Below are 18,082 nucleotides of genomic sequence, written 5' to 3'. Positions count from 1 at the left end.
TAACCCTAGAATGTCTGTGTGTGCGTGTACATGTGGTAGGAATATAGATTGTAAGATCCACTGGGGCAGGGACTGATGTGAATGTTCAAATATTCTCTGTAAAGCGCTGCGGAATATGTGTGCGCTATATAAATAACTGGTAATAAATAATAATAATAACTAAACATTTGTCATTTTGTCTCAGCTGACTGAACACATGCTGCTGGTGGGAAGGTGTAGATCACAGTTACTTCTGACATGTGAAAGTAGATAACAACCTATGGAAGTTGGACATGCCTAGCATTTGCCATTCACTGATACTTGCATCGTAAATCCACAGCCAGTATTTAGTATACACTCTACCACATTCTCACAGCATGCGCTGGCCAACCATTAACTTTATACGTGCCTATTCCTAAATTAGCCACAGCCAAGCAGATCATGTAAAGAGATACTCTGTCCTCTCCTACAGCTGGTAATATCACATTTTCACAATTCTCCATTGAACTATTAATTGGAGCAATTGAGTCCCAACTGAGTTAAAAGAACAAGCAAACAAACAGCACATATCAGCCAGGTCTGTGTGCTGAGTGTGAGAACAGAGCCGCTGTGCATTGCGTTCCCAGTCTGCAAACACAGTCCCTGCATGTAGAGTCAGGGACAAAAAAACAAGAGGAACAGAAGGAGAAAGGGACAAGCTGGGCCTTTGTTAACATTGTACTCAGCACCTTTAGAAAACCAACTGTACATTGGATTGGGCCCAGCCCCATTGGAAGGACTCAAAGTAGGTGCAGCTCGTGCCCCACTGACACACGGGATAGTTCCTGAGCAAAGTCTCACACGGCTGAATTTGTCTCAACACACAATGCTTGGCTCAAGTAGACTGGTAAGTGTTCTGAAGACACCTAGGTATAAGTGCTGCAGCAGGAGTCTGCTGACTGGGTACCTCTATATACAGAGCACAGAGAGAGCATAAGCTGTGCATTGCCTGTGGATGGCTGCCTTTGTGTGATCATCACCATATGCTTTGCATTACTTGTGGATAAGAGTTGTGAGTAGGTAATGTTATATATGCATGTTGTGATTTACCACTGTACTGATTATATGTGAATGCATTCAGTTAGATGTAGGTCAGTGTTTTGCTTAGACAGACTGTGCTTTATCTGCAGTTATATGCTGTGAGCCGTTAGGAAAGATGATGAATACTATGTCATATTGTAGTAGTGCTGTGTACTAGCAGTAATGAGGATATTGGATATTTACTGTAGATGGCATAGAAGACAGCTGCATGCTGTCACACAGTCAAAAAATAAGAGAGAACATGTAAGTTGGTTATTACGGACAAGACGGACTTTCATTTTAACATAGTAACATAGTAATTAAGGCTGAAAAAAGACGTTAGTCCATCGAGTTCAACCTATCTAACTTGTAACTACGGACTTGAATAAGACATATCTATAGGATTCCCCTAGGACCAACAATGCATCCAGTCTTTATTTAAATTCATTAACAGTAGTTGCTGTAATCACCCCGACCGGCAATGAGTCCCAGAATTTTTGTGCCCTAATGGTGAAGAATCCTCTTCTTAATTCAGTACGGAATTTATTTTCCTCGAGCCTCAGTACATGCCTGCGTGTCCTAAGTATAGGCCTGTTAGTGAACAAACCATCTCAGAGTTCCCTATGATTCCCAATCCTGTATTTGAACATACTAATCCTGTCACCTCTCAAACTCCGTTTCTCCAGTGAAAACATATTCATCCTGGTTAACCTATCTTTGTATTCTAGTGATTCAAGACCTTTACTAGCTTAGTCGCCCTTCTCTGTACCTGTTCCAATTCATTTATGTCCTTTTTAAGGTGTGGTGCCCAGAACTGAACACAATATTCCAAGTGTGGTCTCACCAATGCCTTGTAAAGAGGCACTATTTGCATCCCTTGAATCCATACCGCTTTTAATGCATGCCAGTGTCCGGTTTGCTTTTGCTGCTGCACTTGAGCAGTGTGCACTATTACCCAACTTTTCACCTATGATGACCCCCAAGTCCTTCTCTACAGCAGAATTTCCTATAATAACTCCATTTAGCCTATAAGTAGCTTGTTCATTTTTGCTCCCATAATGAATTACTTTACATTTTGCAACGTTAAACTGCATTTTCCATCTTTCCAGTTTATTTAAGTCACTTTGTAGTGTTTCCACATCCTCTACTGAGTTAATTTCCTTACTTAATTTCGTGTCACTTTTACTCACTATGTCACTTCCAATATCATTAATGAATATATTAAACAAGGTGGGTCCCAATATTGAACCTCCGCTTTGGACCTTACACCAGCTGGAATGTATGCCATTTACCACCACTCTCTGTCCCTGATTGTTTATCTCCTAACCCTAAATTACCAAGTTTAATAACCTTTTATGAGGCACCGTGTTAAAAGCTTTAGGGAAATCAAGCAGTATTACATCGACAGATTTCCCTAAGTCCAGACCCCTTCTGACTTCCTCATAGAAGCTAATTAAATTAGTCTGACATGATCTATTTTTGACGAACCCATGCTGAGCCTTACTTATCACTTTCTCCTGTTCTAAGACATTTTGGATACTATCTCTTATTATTCCTTCCAATATTTTCCCCACAATGGATGTAAGTCGGACCGGTATATAATGTTCAGGGTTAGATTTGATACCTTTCTTCCATATTGGTACTACGTTAGCTATGCACCAGTCCGTTGGTACCATCCCTGAGTTTATTGATTCCTTAAATATCAAATATAATGGTAGTGCTATGACAAAACTCAATTCTTTTAGTATCCTAGGGTGTATTTTGTCCGGGTCAGGAGATTTGTTACTATTTAGGTTCTGTAATCTGTTTTTTACTATTTCCTCACTCAAATATACAGTTTGGGAGCAATCTTTTACTAACTGCCCACCAGTGTGTAAAAGATTCTTCATTACAGGTTGGGTTAGGTAAGTGTTTCGGTTTGGAAATAGAGCACTGGTCTTTCTCCCATCCTACGACAACACAGGAGATGCACAGCCTATGTAGTGATCAGCCATACAATTCATGATCAGATTTTGTAAAATGTCAGATTTTTACACAAAAGTCATACATTTTGCAAAGTTACCAAAGTAATAGTGACCAAATTCATTAAAGTTAATGGTTTTCAGCTCCGAATAAGATGCCGGTAAAATATTGGATACAGATGTTTTCATAATGATAAACATCGGCTGATGTAATCAGAGCTGGGCCTTTTGGGTGAGTTGTATTCGGTAATGTTGAAAATCACTTAAAAAGTACACAAAACAGCAAATTTGTAACAAATACATTTTTTAAATGATTTATAACTTTACAAAATAAAATTCTAAGAATTTTTCGTAATCACACACAGGAAACAGAATTGTGTTGAAATATAGCGCACCAAACAAAACATGCAGCAGTTGGTGAACAGTGTTATTTGTCGGAACACAAGAAAATACAATTGAGTAGGAAAAGGTTTGTTCACCACACAGCGCTATTTTGGGATGTTCCCGGACAGAAAAATCACACCAGTGAGTGATAAATTAAGCATACATATCTTTCATATGGATGTTGATTTTCAAAAGGATTCACAGAAGATTTTTCACTCTGAAATGAAAATACCCCTAGTTTGTCCCCCAATTATAGGGACTAGCAAACGGGGTATAAATCAGAAAGACATCATGGTGTAGTATATTTAAACAAGTTGGAAGTTTTAATAAATCGAAACACTCACAAAAGTAGACGGTTATAAAAGCACAATTGATAATCCCAAGGCAATAGACTGCTCACACGTTTCCCACAGTTCTAGTCCCAGGCTAATGTGAAGTCCAACTCCGGAATCGGTCCTCCACACAGTCCTGGAGAAAGGGGGGGGGGGGGGGGGGTTGCCAGTCAGCCAGGTAAAGGGATCCAAAAGAACAGCACAAATACTCAATGCATTTCAGACCCCAATGGTCCTTCTTCTGGGGTCCCTATAATCGTGGGTCCCCAGAGCAGCTTCCAGTCTGCTATTGGACAATGGCACCGGATCCCTCTGCAGCTGCAAGTGGCTTCCGGGTTCTCTCTTCCTGCCTCGTGGTGGCTCCTGGATTCAGGTCCTGAATTCAGGCACTTAATCCCAGCTGACAGCAGTACTACAGCTAGGGGAGCTACCCAAACTATGACCGTGAGCTACTGGTAGCTTGAGAGCTACAGGTTGGACACCACTGGTCTAAGATGTTAAAAATTTAATTGATCAATTACTTTAGTTTCTACTCAACAAATGAGATCAGACTGTACAGTTTGGTGGGAATTTTGCCTAATTAGCCAACCCATTTAAAAAGTGCTTTAACTTACTACATATATTTATGCAAGTACAGTATATGGAAGTGCTCAAACTGAGCACAATATCTGACACAGGTTAAGAGAGATTTTTTTTTTTCTGGGCTTTCCGTGTGAGAAGGATGTTTATATGAACAGGTCATTTATTATAGTTTATTATGAGTTGCATGCCGAGGTTAATCTGACATTTTCCCTTCCCCACAGTCATTTACACCAAAGTGCAGGAAAGAGTCTTGCAAAAATTTGGACTTTTAGCCCCTATTAAGCTGCCAAAACACTTTATAAAGTTAATCAATACTAAAATAAAAAATAAAAAAAACCCCCCAAAAATGTTGACGCTATAATTTTTAGTTCTATAATACTACTCAAATAGTAAGAGACACGGGAGGGAGATGTAACATGCTTTGTACAAAGTTTAGGTAGAGAAGTTGGGCAAATCAACGGGTTTCTAACCGTAATTTATCCAGAACTGTCCTCGAAATAAAGGAAAGAATCATATTTTGTGATGGGTTTTTATAGATGGCGATATCTGATACATCCCAACAGATTACAGTTGTGAGATAAGGGCCACTAAAGGGTAATCCTACCATGTAGTACATCCCAGATCTAGTACCACACTGAAGAAGGTTTAGGGGAGGGGAAAGGGAACACGGATTCTCTGGTTTTTACTTAGAGCTGGGCACACCCAACAAGAGTTCTGTTGTCCAATCACTCTCAAATAATTTGAGAGCTAATGGTTGTAGATGTACCAAATTTTGGAGAGATAAAGTGAAGAGTGTTCAAGCACCAACCAATAACCTACTGGGATTTTTTTCCAAACACAGCCTCTCTCTCCAAGGTTTGATACATCTTTCCCAATTAGGGGAACAGTATTTTAAAAAAAAAAATCAGAAAGGTTACCTTATCGAGAGAGATGTTTATAAGGTGTTCTATGGCATGGCTTACAAGTGACATTTACAGTATACCCTGAATACTAGAAACAATATGCAAGATTGGGATGCAGACATACATGTAGTGTATATGTGCACAGGATAAATTAAATAAATAAGACACTGGCTGTTATTCTTTAATTTCTATAATATTATTGTGTTTCTTTGTTCTACTTTTTAATTTGATTTCCAGGATGTAGTAATGCATGATAAGGACATGAAAGCAGAAGACGTGGACAATCCATCACTGTTAAAGAATCATTATTCTGTCAACATTACTGATCTGAACAGTCAAATAAAGACATATCTGTAACTAGGTGATTCATCGCGCCCTACGGGCGCTCTTCACACCGTCGTAAGGGGCTGCGCCCCATAATTTGTGAACGTTTGTATTGTGAGAAATATGGTTAGAATTGTATGAATGATGCCTGTATTGCAACTTGAGTTATAGGTGAAATGTGTTAAATAGAGAGCATATGATTTGGAAGGGGGTGTTTTGTTTAATTAAAAAGCAGTTACAGAGTAAGATGTACATTGATAGTGTGGATGGTACAATGACATTTGTGGGTGTGTGTGTGTGCAATAGTATAGTAGGGTATATATATAGCGGCTCCCCACTGGCGGAGGTCACAACACAGGAAAACAGGAGGCTGGGTAGTGATAGGGGTGTGTGGGCATAAGGGGGACTAAAGAGGAGGGTGGGAGACACAGTGCAGCTTCTGCCAGTGGGTGAGGGTCCGGCGTGGTAGTACAGGACGGTGGCCCTGAGTCAGTGTCTCCTCCTACTGGGTGGGAGTTAGGATGCATGAGAGCAGGAGGCTGGGTTATCAGGCATGATAGGGGTATGTGGGCAACACAGTGTCAGCGACTCCCCAGTGGTGGAAGTTATGGTTCAGGAGAGCAGGAAGCTGGGTAGTAATAGGGGTGTGTGGGCATACGGGGGACTAAAGAGGGGAGCAGGGGTGCCGTGAATTGTGGAAGGGGTGCGGGGGGTGCCGTGAATCGAGGGAGGGGGCAGAATTGCGGGAGGGGGCGGGGGTCCGCAAAGCGCAGGAGTGGGGCGTGAATCGCGCAAGGGGGTGTTGCGAATTGCGGGAGGGGGGGTCGCGGGGGTTGCCGTGAATTGCGGGAGGGGGGGGTCGCGGGGGTTGGGGGTTGGGTGCCGCGAATCGTGAGAGGGGGGGCACGGCGGGATGCAGCGAATTGCAGGAGGGGGGGTCACGGGGGCAGGGGGGTTGCCGCGAATCGCGGGAGGGGTGGGTCGCGGGGGTTGCCGCGAATCGCGGGAGGGGTGGGTCGCGGGGGTTGCCGCGAATTGTGGGAGGGGGGGTTGGCGGCAAATCACGGGGGGGTCACAGGGTGGGGTGGTGCCGCGAATCACGGGAGGGGTTGGTCGCAGGGGGGTGCCGTTAATCGCAGGAGGGGTCGCGCGGGGGGGCCGCGAATCGCCACAATAAAAAATCAACACAGAAAGGTCAACACATGTAAATGTTGACATAAGTGTGGCATTTCATTGGTGTCCATGTCGACACATGAGAATGAATATGAGAACATTCAAAAAATGAAAAATAAATCTCAAAATCTCATGTCAACCTTTTTCATTGTCGACCATAGCCATGGGGAGGGGGTTTTGCCGCGAATCGCGGGAGGGGTCGCGGGGGTGGCGTGAATTGCGGGGGGGTTGCCACGAATCACAGGGGGGGGTTTTGCTGCGAATCGCGGGAGGGGAGTCGCGGGGGGGGGTGCCACGAATCACGGGAGGGGGGGTGTTTTGCCGCGAATCGCGGGAGGGGGGGTCACGGGGGGTGCCGCGAATCACGGGAGGGGGGTCACAGGGGGGGGGGGGGGCGCGAATCGTGGGTGGGGCGGCGGGGGGCGCTCACCTGGTGCAGTGTCTTTGCTGGGCAACATGGGGAGCCAGAGGATGTCTGGCACTGTGGGCTCACTGGGCTGGTTCTCTGTCATGTGAGTCAGGCACATACCTCCCAACATGACACTCTCCAGGAGGGACACATTGCTCTGTTTCTGGACTTCCCGCATAATGTATGATTGCCATCACCTGTTTCACACATGTTATTAATTGATTAGAAAGGTGCTGGCAATCATTCATTAAGGGAGAAGTGCAGAAACAGAGCAATGTGTCCCTCCTGTTATACACACACTCACACACTTTGAGTGACAGATGTAGCCAAATATATAAGAGATAGTACCAAATGTCTTTATGTTTTTTTATATCTAATATTTTTTATTAGCTAATTGAGAAACCATTACATTGCAGTCTATGGCAGATTATGTAATTGTAACATCAGTGAAGCAGCTATATCCAGCTTCTAGAACATTAATAAAGGTATAACGCATCATGCAGCAGAGTTCTCAGTTTTTCTATAATACATTACTAATAATCCATGTTTCCTCCTTACTTACTGGGAGTTACAGAAGCAAGGGTAGGAAAAGAGGAGGGGACTTGATGATGCAATTCAACATAACTGGGCATGGCAATCACATTGAGCATCAGCAACCCCTGAATGAATGGCAGTGGTGTGATAACATAGTTCCCGCCTTCGCCACCTTCCTTGCAGGAAGTACTCTCTAGGTGAAATGCCAGCTCCCTCTGGAGTTTGAAAAGCCTGTCTTTAATTTAAAAGTCTGCAGGACATAGGAGAAGAGGAGGCAAAAATGATCTATAGCAGTGGTTCTCAATCTCAGTCCTCAGGAGCCCATACAGTTCACTTTTCCAGGTCACTTATTATTCACATTCATTACTCACCAACAGTTTTGAAAAGATCCACAGGTGGAGCTAATTATTGCCCTTGTGATTCTTTGAGGAGACCCGCAAAACATGCTGTGTGTGTTGGGGAATTTGAGGACCAAGTTTAAGAACCTGTGATCTATATCTATACAGCTTCAGTGTGCAAATAGTAAAGAAAGTGCTCACGGTGGTACGGTACCCAAGAGCTCCACTTAATTGCACAACAAATAGACAATTATAGAGAAACTTCCTCAAAGAACCATTATGTGATGTATAAATATCTCAACCAGCATGCTTCAGTATATTTACTTAGGCCAACTATATGGTCTTTCAGGATAACTACCTCATCAGATCATTCTCTGCTTCATGCTCAAGGTTGTGGCAGATACAAAGATAGACAAATGGAAAAGGGGAGGGGGAAATAAACTCCCACCCCCTTCAGAACTGTGATTGGTGGATGACAAAACATTGTGGTTCAACAGCTAGGTAGAGGATGCTGCCAAGCTACTCCAATCACAGTGGGAGTGGCAGGGCAGGATTCCTTGCTCCTCAGCCGCCAGACACATCTATGTAATGTGCAGTCGCAGATAACTCAACACTTCTAGGGAAGGGGGGGGGGGTCTAGTTACACCACAAACATGTAAATGGTGTGATATGTCCAATTGCTGGCCATGCGGCCCATGTGACATAAGCCCACCAGGAATCTTCATGCGGTATGGAGCGATTCAGTTTGATGTGTGCAAGTTGAAGTAGTTTGTAAATAATTTTATCAACTTCAAACTGTTTAGCTGAACATGGAAATTGGCTAGTCTAACATCACTCACTGATCTGAAATTGCCTACATTTATAGCTGCTGCTGTGTGCCAGCTCTCTGCTACTCGCCCACGTCTTCAGCTCAGAAACTGTGAAGACCTCTAAAAACAGGAAAAAAGGTCAAACCAAAGGCAAGGAGGACAGAGCCCACGGGAAGAACTCCCCAGATCCTGTGCTCGGAGTGAACTCTTTTGCTCCTTCTCCATATTATAGTTTGATGGAGGAATATGAGCAAAGCTTAAGGGAGATGGTTCACCAGCTAAGAAACGGTTCAGAGCCCTCTGGTGGCCGATGTGAAGTAAACCTGAGGCTCTGGCTTTCTAACAGGAGGAGCCTTTCTCCTTGGACGTACAGGTCAGTATGTCATTATTTTTTTTGTGTGTAATAAATATTTGCAGTCAAAATGTGCCAACAGTACACTACTATATATACATATAGAGCCATCCTCATCTAGCCCTTTCATAGGATTAAATGAGCTGTCCGATTTAATCCTATGCTAATCCCCTACTGTATTGTTCTATGTATTGTAATGTAGTTGAGAACAATAGGCCTTGGCTCACCATGGCTATCCAGAGAAGGCTCCATCTGTACTGTAATACTATATACAGTATATATGATACCTACCACAAGCATACCTGCCAATGCAATCAGCAATATTACCTTTGGTACTTGTTTCCTAGCACAGCGCCACCGATTGTAATTGTATGCAATCGGGTTGCAAAACTCGGGTCAATCGCATCGCATGCAACCAAATTGCATGCGATGCGATAGACCTGATTTTTTACATTGGAACCAATGTTAAATGGTCCCTGAGACACGATTTTACTTTGGCCCCAATGTTAAATGCCCCCCAGACCCCATTTTTCATTGTTTGCCCCCCATTGTTAACGCCTCGATCAACGTGAACCCGAAGCGTGGCGAGCGCAGCGAGCCCACGAGGGGCGGCGGTACGCGTCCTCCGACCTTTTCATACCCCCACTATCCACGTTGCCGTGGAGTTGATTTTATATAGTGTGGCGAGCGCAGCGAGCCACCGAGCCTGAAGCGTGGTGAGCGCAGCGAGCCTCGCGCGGGGACGCGCATTACTTAAGACTTAATACGCATCCGCTCGCCACGCTTCGGGTTGGCGTTCATCGTGGGGTGGCGTTAACAATGGGGGGGGGGGGCATTTGACATAAAAATTACCCATCAGGGTGGGTATACAATCAAAAATTGGATATGCGGGGCCATTTAACATTGGTTCCTATGTAAAATCGGGTCCATCGCATTGGTCGCATTGTATGCCATTATAATGGCATACAATGGACCCAATTTTACATAGGAATTTAACATTACATACAATGCTTACAATGTAAAATCGGGTCGGTTGCACCGCATGCCATTATAATCGCATGTGATGGACCCGATTTTACATTTGCCGGGAAACCTAAAAAAAAGCACGAAAATCGGGTTCCGTCGGGTCCCATCGCATACCTTAAGTTAAGGTATGCGATGGGACCCGATGGGCGCCGTGCTAGGAAACAAGTACCTTACCTTTTTATTTTGAAATCACTGGCATATTATTCCGCGCTATACATTGAAGAGATCGTGATATCACAAACTACATCAACAATAGGCCCAGGTAACATATAGGTTACCACTATCACAAGACCAAAATCACAATTCACACAAGTGAGCATACTTTCACTCAGTAGTAATAACTATCTTTAGCAATCTAAGAATATATTGCAAGTGAAAGATCCAACCTGTAAACTACTGTTTTATCTTATTAGAACTATAATGGTCTGCAATGATGGGAAGCCCCTGAAGTTTATTTTCCTTTCATGTTTATTGGGAAGGAATTAAGAAATACACTGTGCTAAATAGACCATTCTGCTGGTGAGCTTATCTTATTGTCACTCACCATATCTGAAAAGATCATACCCCTAACTACGCTATGGGCCCGATTCAGACTGGATAGCACGGCCGCGAATTCCCACAGTGGGCAATTATCGATACACTGCGCATGCCTACGGTTCACAGTATGCATGCACAAGGCCGTCCTGTGATGAAACCCTGCAACTAGTTCTGTTTGCTGGCCATTCGCAAGGTGATTGACAGGAAGTGGGCTGGAGGGGGTGGGAACCGAGCATATTTTGGGAGTGGCTAGAAAAAGCGCTAAGAGTGTTGGGAAAAAAACGCAGGCGTGCCAAGCCATCTTAGGGAAGGGTTTCGTCTGCTTCAGCCCGGGTGTGTCCGTTTTTCATCACAGAACAGAGTAAGTTTTAGGCTACGCTGTGCCCTATGCAAAAATCCTTCGATGGTGAGCCTGTTTCAAAGGATTTCAGACAATTTTGCACGGATGTGAACACGTACACAGCCATTCGCACAGATAGCAACATTAAATCGCAAGACAGGATTTCACTGGAGTAGGGCGGCGGCTAAACTGATCGCTGGCTGCTGCGAATTCGCAGCTGTGCAATCAGGTCTGAATTACCCCTATGTATCTGACTGAAGTTAGCCCTTCTGACAGTCTAAAGGAGCTCACACACTTGTACCATTTGGCCCTTTTTCACAAGCTTTTGAGCCAGTGGGCCATAAATCTAGTAAGAAGTGCCATATCCTATGTGTTTCACCTCCAGATCCGATCTGCAGATTATGTGGTGTATAGTATGCGATCCTGTTGCCTGGGAGCCTGGCAGGTAGCTGGCAGCGTATCACATGTGTGTATGGGGGCCTTAACAGAGAAGCTGCCTAATTATGGAAAGCTGTAGCGCCAGCCAGCCAGCCAATCATAAAAGGAGCTGACTGTTACAAGAGAGAAATATCAGCAATGCCCTGCTGATACACACAGCAGATCACACAGAACTCTATGAATCCTTGTATATAGGAACACGTCTATACACAAGACAACTAATATTAGTGTGACATTTAACATGGCCAAAGCATCACTCTATACCCTTGGTTACACACTTTTCATCATCTAGACAACCCCTCCTAAATACTTTTCACCACCTTGGGTTATTTCGGTCACTTTCTTCTCACTCCAAGTATCGCACACACTTTTCATCCATTCTGTGTGTCCTTTATCTTTTGCCAGCTGGTACACAAGTCAAGACTCGTCTAACATTCATTTTTCAAGGAGAAGGGTCAGTTACTAATTGAGGTACTTGGAAATCCTCAGAAGACTCCGTCATGGCAGGAATAAGATAATGTGCCTTATAAATAATTCCCTGTGCTTTCAGCTCTTCGTGACCAACGTTATAATTAGCGGATTGCAGTAATTGACGCTTAAAGTAGTGACAGACACTACAATTGTACAATAGGAAGAAAAAAAACCACTTGCTTACAGGGAATATTCTATGTTGAGGAGGAATGGAAGTGTAGCCGTATCAATCTGCTTCCTTGCACTCAGTATTAGATCACACGATTTCAACAACTGCTTTTAAACTACACCAGGCATGTCCAACGTTGGCCCTCCAGATGTTGTGAAATTACACATCCCAGCATGCTTTGCCACAGTTTTGCTATTAGAGAATGCTAAAACTATTGCAAAGCATGCTGGGATGTGTAGTTTCACAACATCTGGAGGGCCAACGTTGGACATGCCTGATCTACACAATACAACCTGCAAGATGAGTCCAAAGCACTTTCTTTTTATTCAACGTTAGGTCTAAATTTAAGTGGGCTAATGGACCTCCTGACATGATGGGAGGAGAGGGGCGGAGAGAGGAGGAGCAAGTTCGGAATAAGGGACCCAAACTGAGGCTCGCTACACTTCGGGCACGTTATTAAAGGCAACCAGTGAGGGGCATGGATAGTGAAGGAGCAATCCCCCAGCCTTGCTCCTCCCCCTGGGCATGGAAGGTCCTTTAGCCCACTAGAATTTAGCAACTATCTTTTATTCAATCCGCTTCCCTCATACTATGATTGTTGCAGACTTATTGCAGAACCACCTTCCATGGTTACAACATTATCATTATCAATTATTCTTTTTATATAATTGATGGGTATATTTAAAACATAAAAATATCACTTTTTAAAAAAGATTTTATATTTTGCATTAAAAAGATAATATAATCTCAAGAGAACAGAGAGAAACCGTAAAAACATCCTTTTTTAATAACCTGTGTCAAATTTTATGGATGTTACATTTTTCAGATTCCTTCACCTTTAATAGTTACCTCATATAATGTGACTTATCTTCCAGAGACTGGACTAGCTCCACGTTCCACCCTAGCTCAGAGTTTCCAGGAAATCCCCAGTGGGCCGCACCTCCTCTTCTAATGTCAGGTTTCAGATTTGAATTACACAGAAGTATAGAATTTGACAGATTAGAACCATTTGGCCACTCTAGGTTTACCTTTTTTTTTAACCTTTAGGTAATCTCAACCCTAATTGATCCTTAGGGATCAATGTACTCTAAGACCAGGCGATATGGGGTATCCAACATATGTTCTAATACTGGTCTTCCTTCGCTCCTTGACCTTCTTAAAACCCTTGATATACCCTAAAGTTTTTATGAAGCCACTCTTTCCGGTCTCTGCTCCTATACATGTTAAGATCTCAGTTTTTCCAGGTAAGTTTTATCATGTAGACCACGCACCACTTCACTTGGACTGTAGAACCCTGTTATTTGCAGGCTATGTCATATGACCTATATAACTGTCAGCCAAGCCCAATGGTTGACTACAACTCAGGCATGAGTCCCTGCAATTGTCTTCATACGGTGGGCACTTCATGCCCCAAATCTGATACTGCTGTAGTTGCTTAATGTATTTATTTATTTATTTTCTTATATAGTGCAGCAGATTCCGTTGCGCTTTACAATTCTAAACAGATATAAAACAAACTGGGTAAAACCAGACTTGGACGTAAAAGGGCCATGCTGCAAGCTTACAATCGATAGCAAATGTATACGATTCTTAAGTGTGTTTTGTTGCTGCTAATACCACTTTTACATTAGCCTAAATTCTAGGGTTGGGCCCGAGAACATCCCACGACTAGCACTGGTTTGTAAGGTTCCTGGGCCAAAATCCTGGGAAAATTTCCTGGGATTTTATCCCTGCCATGGAGCAGGGTTGTTCCAGAGTCCAGAGGTCCTGACTGGTGTGAAAGCGGTAGGGGTACTCACCCGGGTTGCCGGTCCTCTGTGCTTACTGTCAGGCCGGGGATCCACACAGGCGGTGGGCGAAGACGCAGCTCTCCAGGGCCCTCGCTGCAGCCAGTAAGCTGCGTCATCTGCGCACGCTGCCTGTGTGGATCACCGGCCTGCACAGAGGACCGGCCACCTGGGATGAGTACTTTCCGTCACCATTCTGACACAATTCCATCTCCTCCCCACACCAGAAAATGCAGGGACTTTTCTGGTGTGAAAGGGGCGAACTTGGGAATGACCCAGCATGATCCCTGGGCCGTATTGCCGGGTGGGTCCCTGCATTTTCTGGTGTAACAGGGATTTTAGAGTGAAGGTGAACATTACTTTTCTGCTGTCTTCTTAAAAAAATCCTGCTAGTATTTTAATGGGCTCCAACAAAAGACGACTTGCCTTCGCTGTGCGCAAGCAATTAGTGCATTTTAAAACATTGTAAGGAACAAAAGGGACATATCACCATCTGCAAAATAAGTCTTTAGTCTATGGTGAGGCACAGCGCATACCACTTGGTTAGGGATGATGAATACTAATATTACACTTGTTTGCCTCTTTCAGTGTAAACCATGATGAGAACCGAATCCCCGCTGACATACCAGAGGCTCGATGTTTGTGCACTGGTTGTATCAATCCATTCACCATGCAGGAGGACCTGAGCATGTCAAGCATTCCCATCTTCAGCAAAATCCCGGTGCGCAGAAAGCTGTGCGACAGTAGCTCTCCAGGACTTCGGGGGCGTCGGCGGAAGAAGTGTCACAAAGAGTACATAGCGGTCATGGAGAACATAGCAGTGGGTTGTACTTGTATCTTCTGAAAACATTGATCATCGCATCTTCATTCCCAAAACAGAATAGCAAAATTCAGCCAAAGCTTATGCACTTACACAACAACTACAATACCATCCTCTATAGACATGTAGGAACAGCAACAATGGTGGAATGAAGTGGGAAAATACTACCTATTATAGGTTTCTGACATACACTTATACAGTATAATTAGAAAGGGAACATCAACATTTTAGCTCATAGCTAGTTGATCAGCATGGCCTATTTTTTTGTCCACATACAGTTTCTAATATATATTTGTATATTTTTGTGCATATGAAAAATAAAACTAATATAATAAATGGAATTTTATGTGAGAATGTGAGGTTATTTTATATTTCTCTACAGTTTGCTTGTAGAATAAAAAATAATGTGTTGCTTAAACAATAAGCATTATTAGATGTCTGGTAATATGGAACATTGGGGCAGATGTATTAAGCCTGATGAAGTGATAAAGTGGAAGGTGATAAAGCATCAGCTTCTACCTGTCATTTGTCAAACCCAGCCTTTAACTTGACAGTAAGAAGCTGTTTGGCTGATGCGTTATCACCTTCCACTTTATCACTTCACCATGCTTAATACATCTGCTCTATAATTCCACCTTGGGGACCTTCTCCAAGATAACTAGTACCGCTTGTAGTCAGAAAGTTCCAACAGACTATTGTACTGATGGGGTACTACTGCTTCATGTGAGACTACAGCAATGATACAAAAGTATATTAAGGTCTATACCTGAAAGTGGTACTGACAGATATGCAAGACCGTGTACACACTGGGCCTATACAGCGAGTCTATAGTAAAGATAATATACCGTTGCTATTCTGACTGAAACACATATGCCAGGACAATACACCGGATGGTTTCTCAATTACTCCTTGATAAGTATACAAAAGGCAAATGTAATACCTTTTTTTAGGCCTAACTGACAAGTAGACCACAAAAAAGAAAAGCCTAAATTGTAAGTTTATTGATCCTGTAAAATGATATGCGCCTCACCTCACACTATGGGGGATATTCAATCTCACGCTGCTATTCCTGATGGGGGAAATATCGGTGGGGCCCTATTCAATGCTGTCTTTCCCGACAGCATTGAACAGGGATCTTGGCAGAACATGCCCGACTTCACAAGCAGTCGGGCACGTTCTGCGGAGAACGGCCGGGAATTGTCGAGCTCCTGGCCGCAGCTCAACGACTTCCGGATGCTTCTGGCGGCCACGCCCCCTCCCGGCGAGTGGCAGACAGGACATTGAATCCCACCTGCAGAACCAATGTCGAGTCTACAGAGAACTGGACAAGGTCACAGCTGTCGGGCTAGTCGTGACTCTACATTGAATACCCCCCTATGTCTCATTTACATAATAAGGGGTGTACACACAGCGCGATTCCTTTTCTATTCAATCCTGATTTTATCGGGATCAAATTGCACTGCGCAGTGTATTCGATTTAGACTATATAGTACAGATCTGTACTATAGTTCAGTACAGTACAGTATACTATAGTACTAATCTGTACAATATAGTCTTGCCTGCGCTGTCTATTTTTCTATTAGATTTTGATGTCGCTGAATGCGTTTGTTTTCTGTTCGATTCAATTTTGCTTATACAGTATAATCAAAATCGAATAGAAAAAAAGACCACATCGAGGAGTGTGTACACTCTAATAGTCTGAGAACAGCCGAAGCAACAATTTTATAGGCTGAAGCAATAATTCTGTGGACGGAAAAAAAATGAGGTTTGCAACACAAAAGGCCCATATGCCTTCAAGGTCTTCATAATATTTAAGGAACTGATAGGATGCATTACAATTTTGTATTAATTATCCCATACACATTTCCATTAGCTGAATTTAGAGGATTGGTATAAATACCTGTTAACAGATATTCGTTTAAAAAAAAAAAAAAAAAGCCTGCCTTTGTAAAAAATGAAAATAAATAAATACATTCATCATAACAGGCAGATTTATAAACGTAGGTGTGTACAAAGCTAAATTCCTGCATGAGTTTAGCTGGCCACACAAGCACACCCTTCTGCTCAGCCCAGATTCACGGTCAGATTTCGCTAACACACATGCCTGAATATAATGGCTCTTGATTGTGGGTCAATGTCTGATAGTATTTAGGATATGTCCCAATCTGAGATTGATCTATCCTGGTCATATCTGCATTGAAATTACCAGTCATTTTAAGCATTCAGAAAATTTGGGAGGCTAATATGGTCTAACACTTCTGTTTTGGACATCATAAACACCATAAAGCCCCATACACATTACCTGATGCTGGCTGCCACAGCCAATATTGACCGCAGGTCGCCGATATTGAGTGTACACAATGAACAATATCGGTAAATGCTATCGTTCAGTGACATCACCGAGACTCACTGAACATGACGGTAGCTGGCTATATAGCCAAATTGAGCTGCATGGAGGGGTTTTTAATGATGCGCATGAGCGATACTGAGTGTACACAGCAGGGTAAAAGATCTTTAACTAAATCCTCTAGTGTGTATATCCACATACATACTAAACAATGGGGGCCGCGGCCAATATAATTAACAATATCTGCCACAGGTCTCGAAATTGCAGGTACAACCTGAACAATATTGGCTGCCGATATCGTTCAGTGACGTCCTCGGGACCTGCTGAACAGGAATGTTGTTTGGCTATGTAGCCAATTTTACCTTCATGTTGAGAAGACAGGAATCATCGTTACCGATGTGTGGGAGCACGCACAGTTAACGATACGGAGTGTACACACTAGAGGATATTGTTAATGATATTGCTCAGAAGCCCCTTTCTGTGCGATATTGTTCGCAATATGCTTTAGTGCAGGGGTAGCCAACTCCAGTCCTCGAGAGCTACCAACAGTTCATGTTTTCCAGACCAGCTAGCAGGTGCACTCTTTACTCACTGCTAAATGACAAAAGATCCACAGGTGCAGACAATTACCTAACTTGTGATTCTGTGAGGAGACCTAGAAAATGGAACTGTTGGTAGCTCTTGAAGACTGGAGTCGGCTACCACTGCTTTAGTGCGTATGAGGCTTAAGAGACTTTAGTTGCACACAATACAATAAAAAAAAAAAAAACACTACATTTAGGATGTATTTACAGAAGTTGACTTATATTCATCAGTGAAATCAACCAACACATCAATAAACAGAATCAACAGATTTTAACAAACTGCTGATTAACAAGGTTTCTTGAAAATAAATCTGATCACAAAATAAAACTCTGGCACAGAGAGGAAAGAATATATTCAGGGATTTGTTCCGGTGTGTAAATAAACACATGAACAGGAACGGAACCTGGTGATGATTCCCAGAGAC

At 43.1% G+C, this 18,082-nt stretch overlaps 1 protein-coding gene across 1 annotated transcript; it reads left to right on the top strand.

Annotated features, from left to right (window-relative positions):
* The first annotated feature begins 539 nt into the window (after nt 1–539).
* IL17B (interleukin 17B) lies at nt 540–15,080 on the top strand. Its single transcript, XM_083182009.1, has 3 exons — nt 540–865; nt 8,843–9,159; nt 14,495–15,080. Exons 1-3 carry the CDS (start codon nt 845–847, stop codon nt 14,748–14,750), a joined length of 594 nt encoding a protein of 197 aa, XP_083038135.1. The 5' UTR covers nt 540–844; the 3' UTR covers nt 14,751–15,080.
* Nucleotides 15,081–18,082: the final 3,002 nt, after the last annotated feature.

Source organism: Crinia signifera, chromosome 4 (assembly GCF_055691185.1).
Source record: "Crinia signifera chromosome 4, ASM5569118v1, whole genome shotgun sequence".
Lineage (NCBI taxonomy): Eukaryota > Metazoa > Chordata > Amphibia > Anura > Myobatrachidae > Crinia > Crinia signifera.
This window is presented reverse-complemented; position numbering and strand designations above follow the sequence as displayed.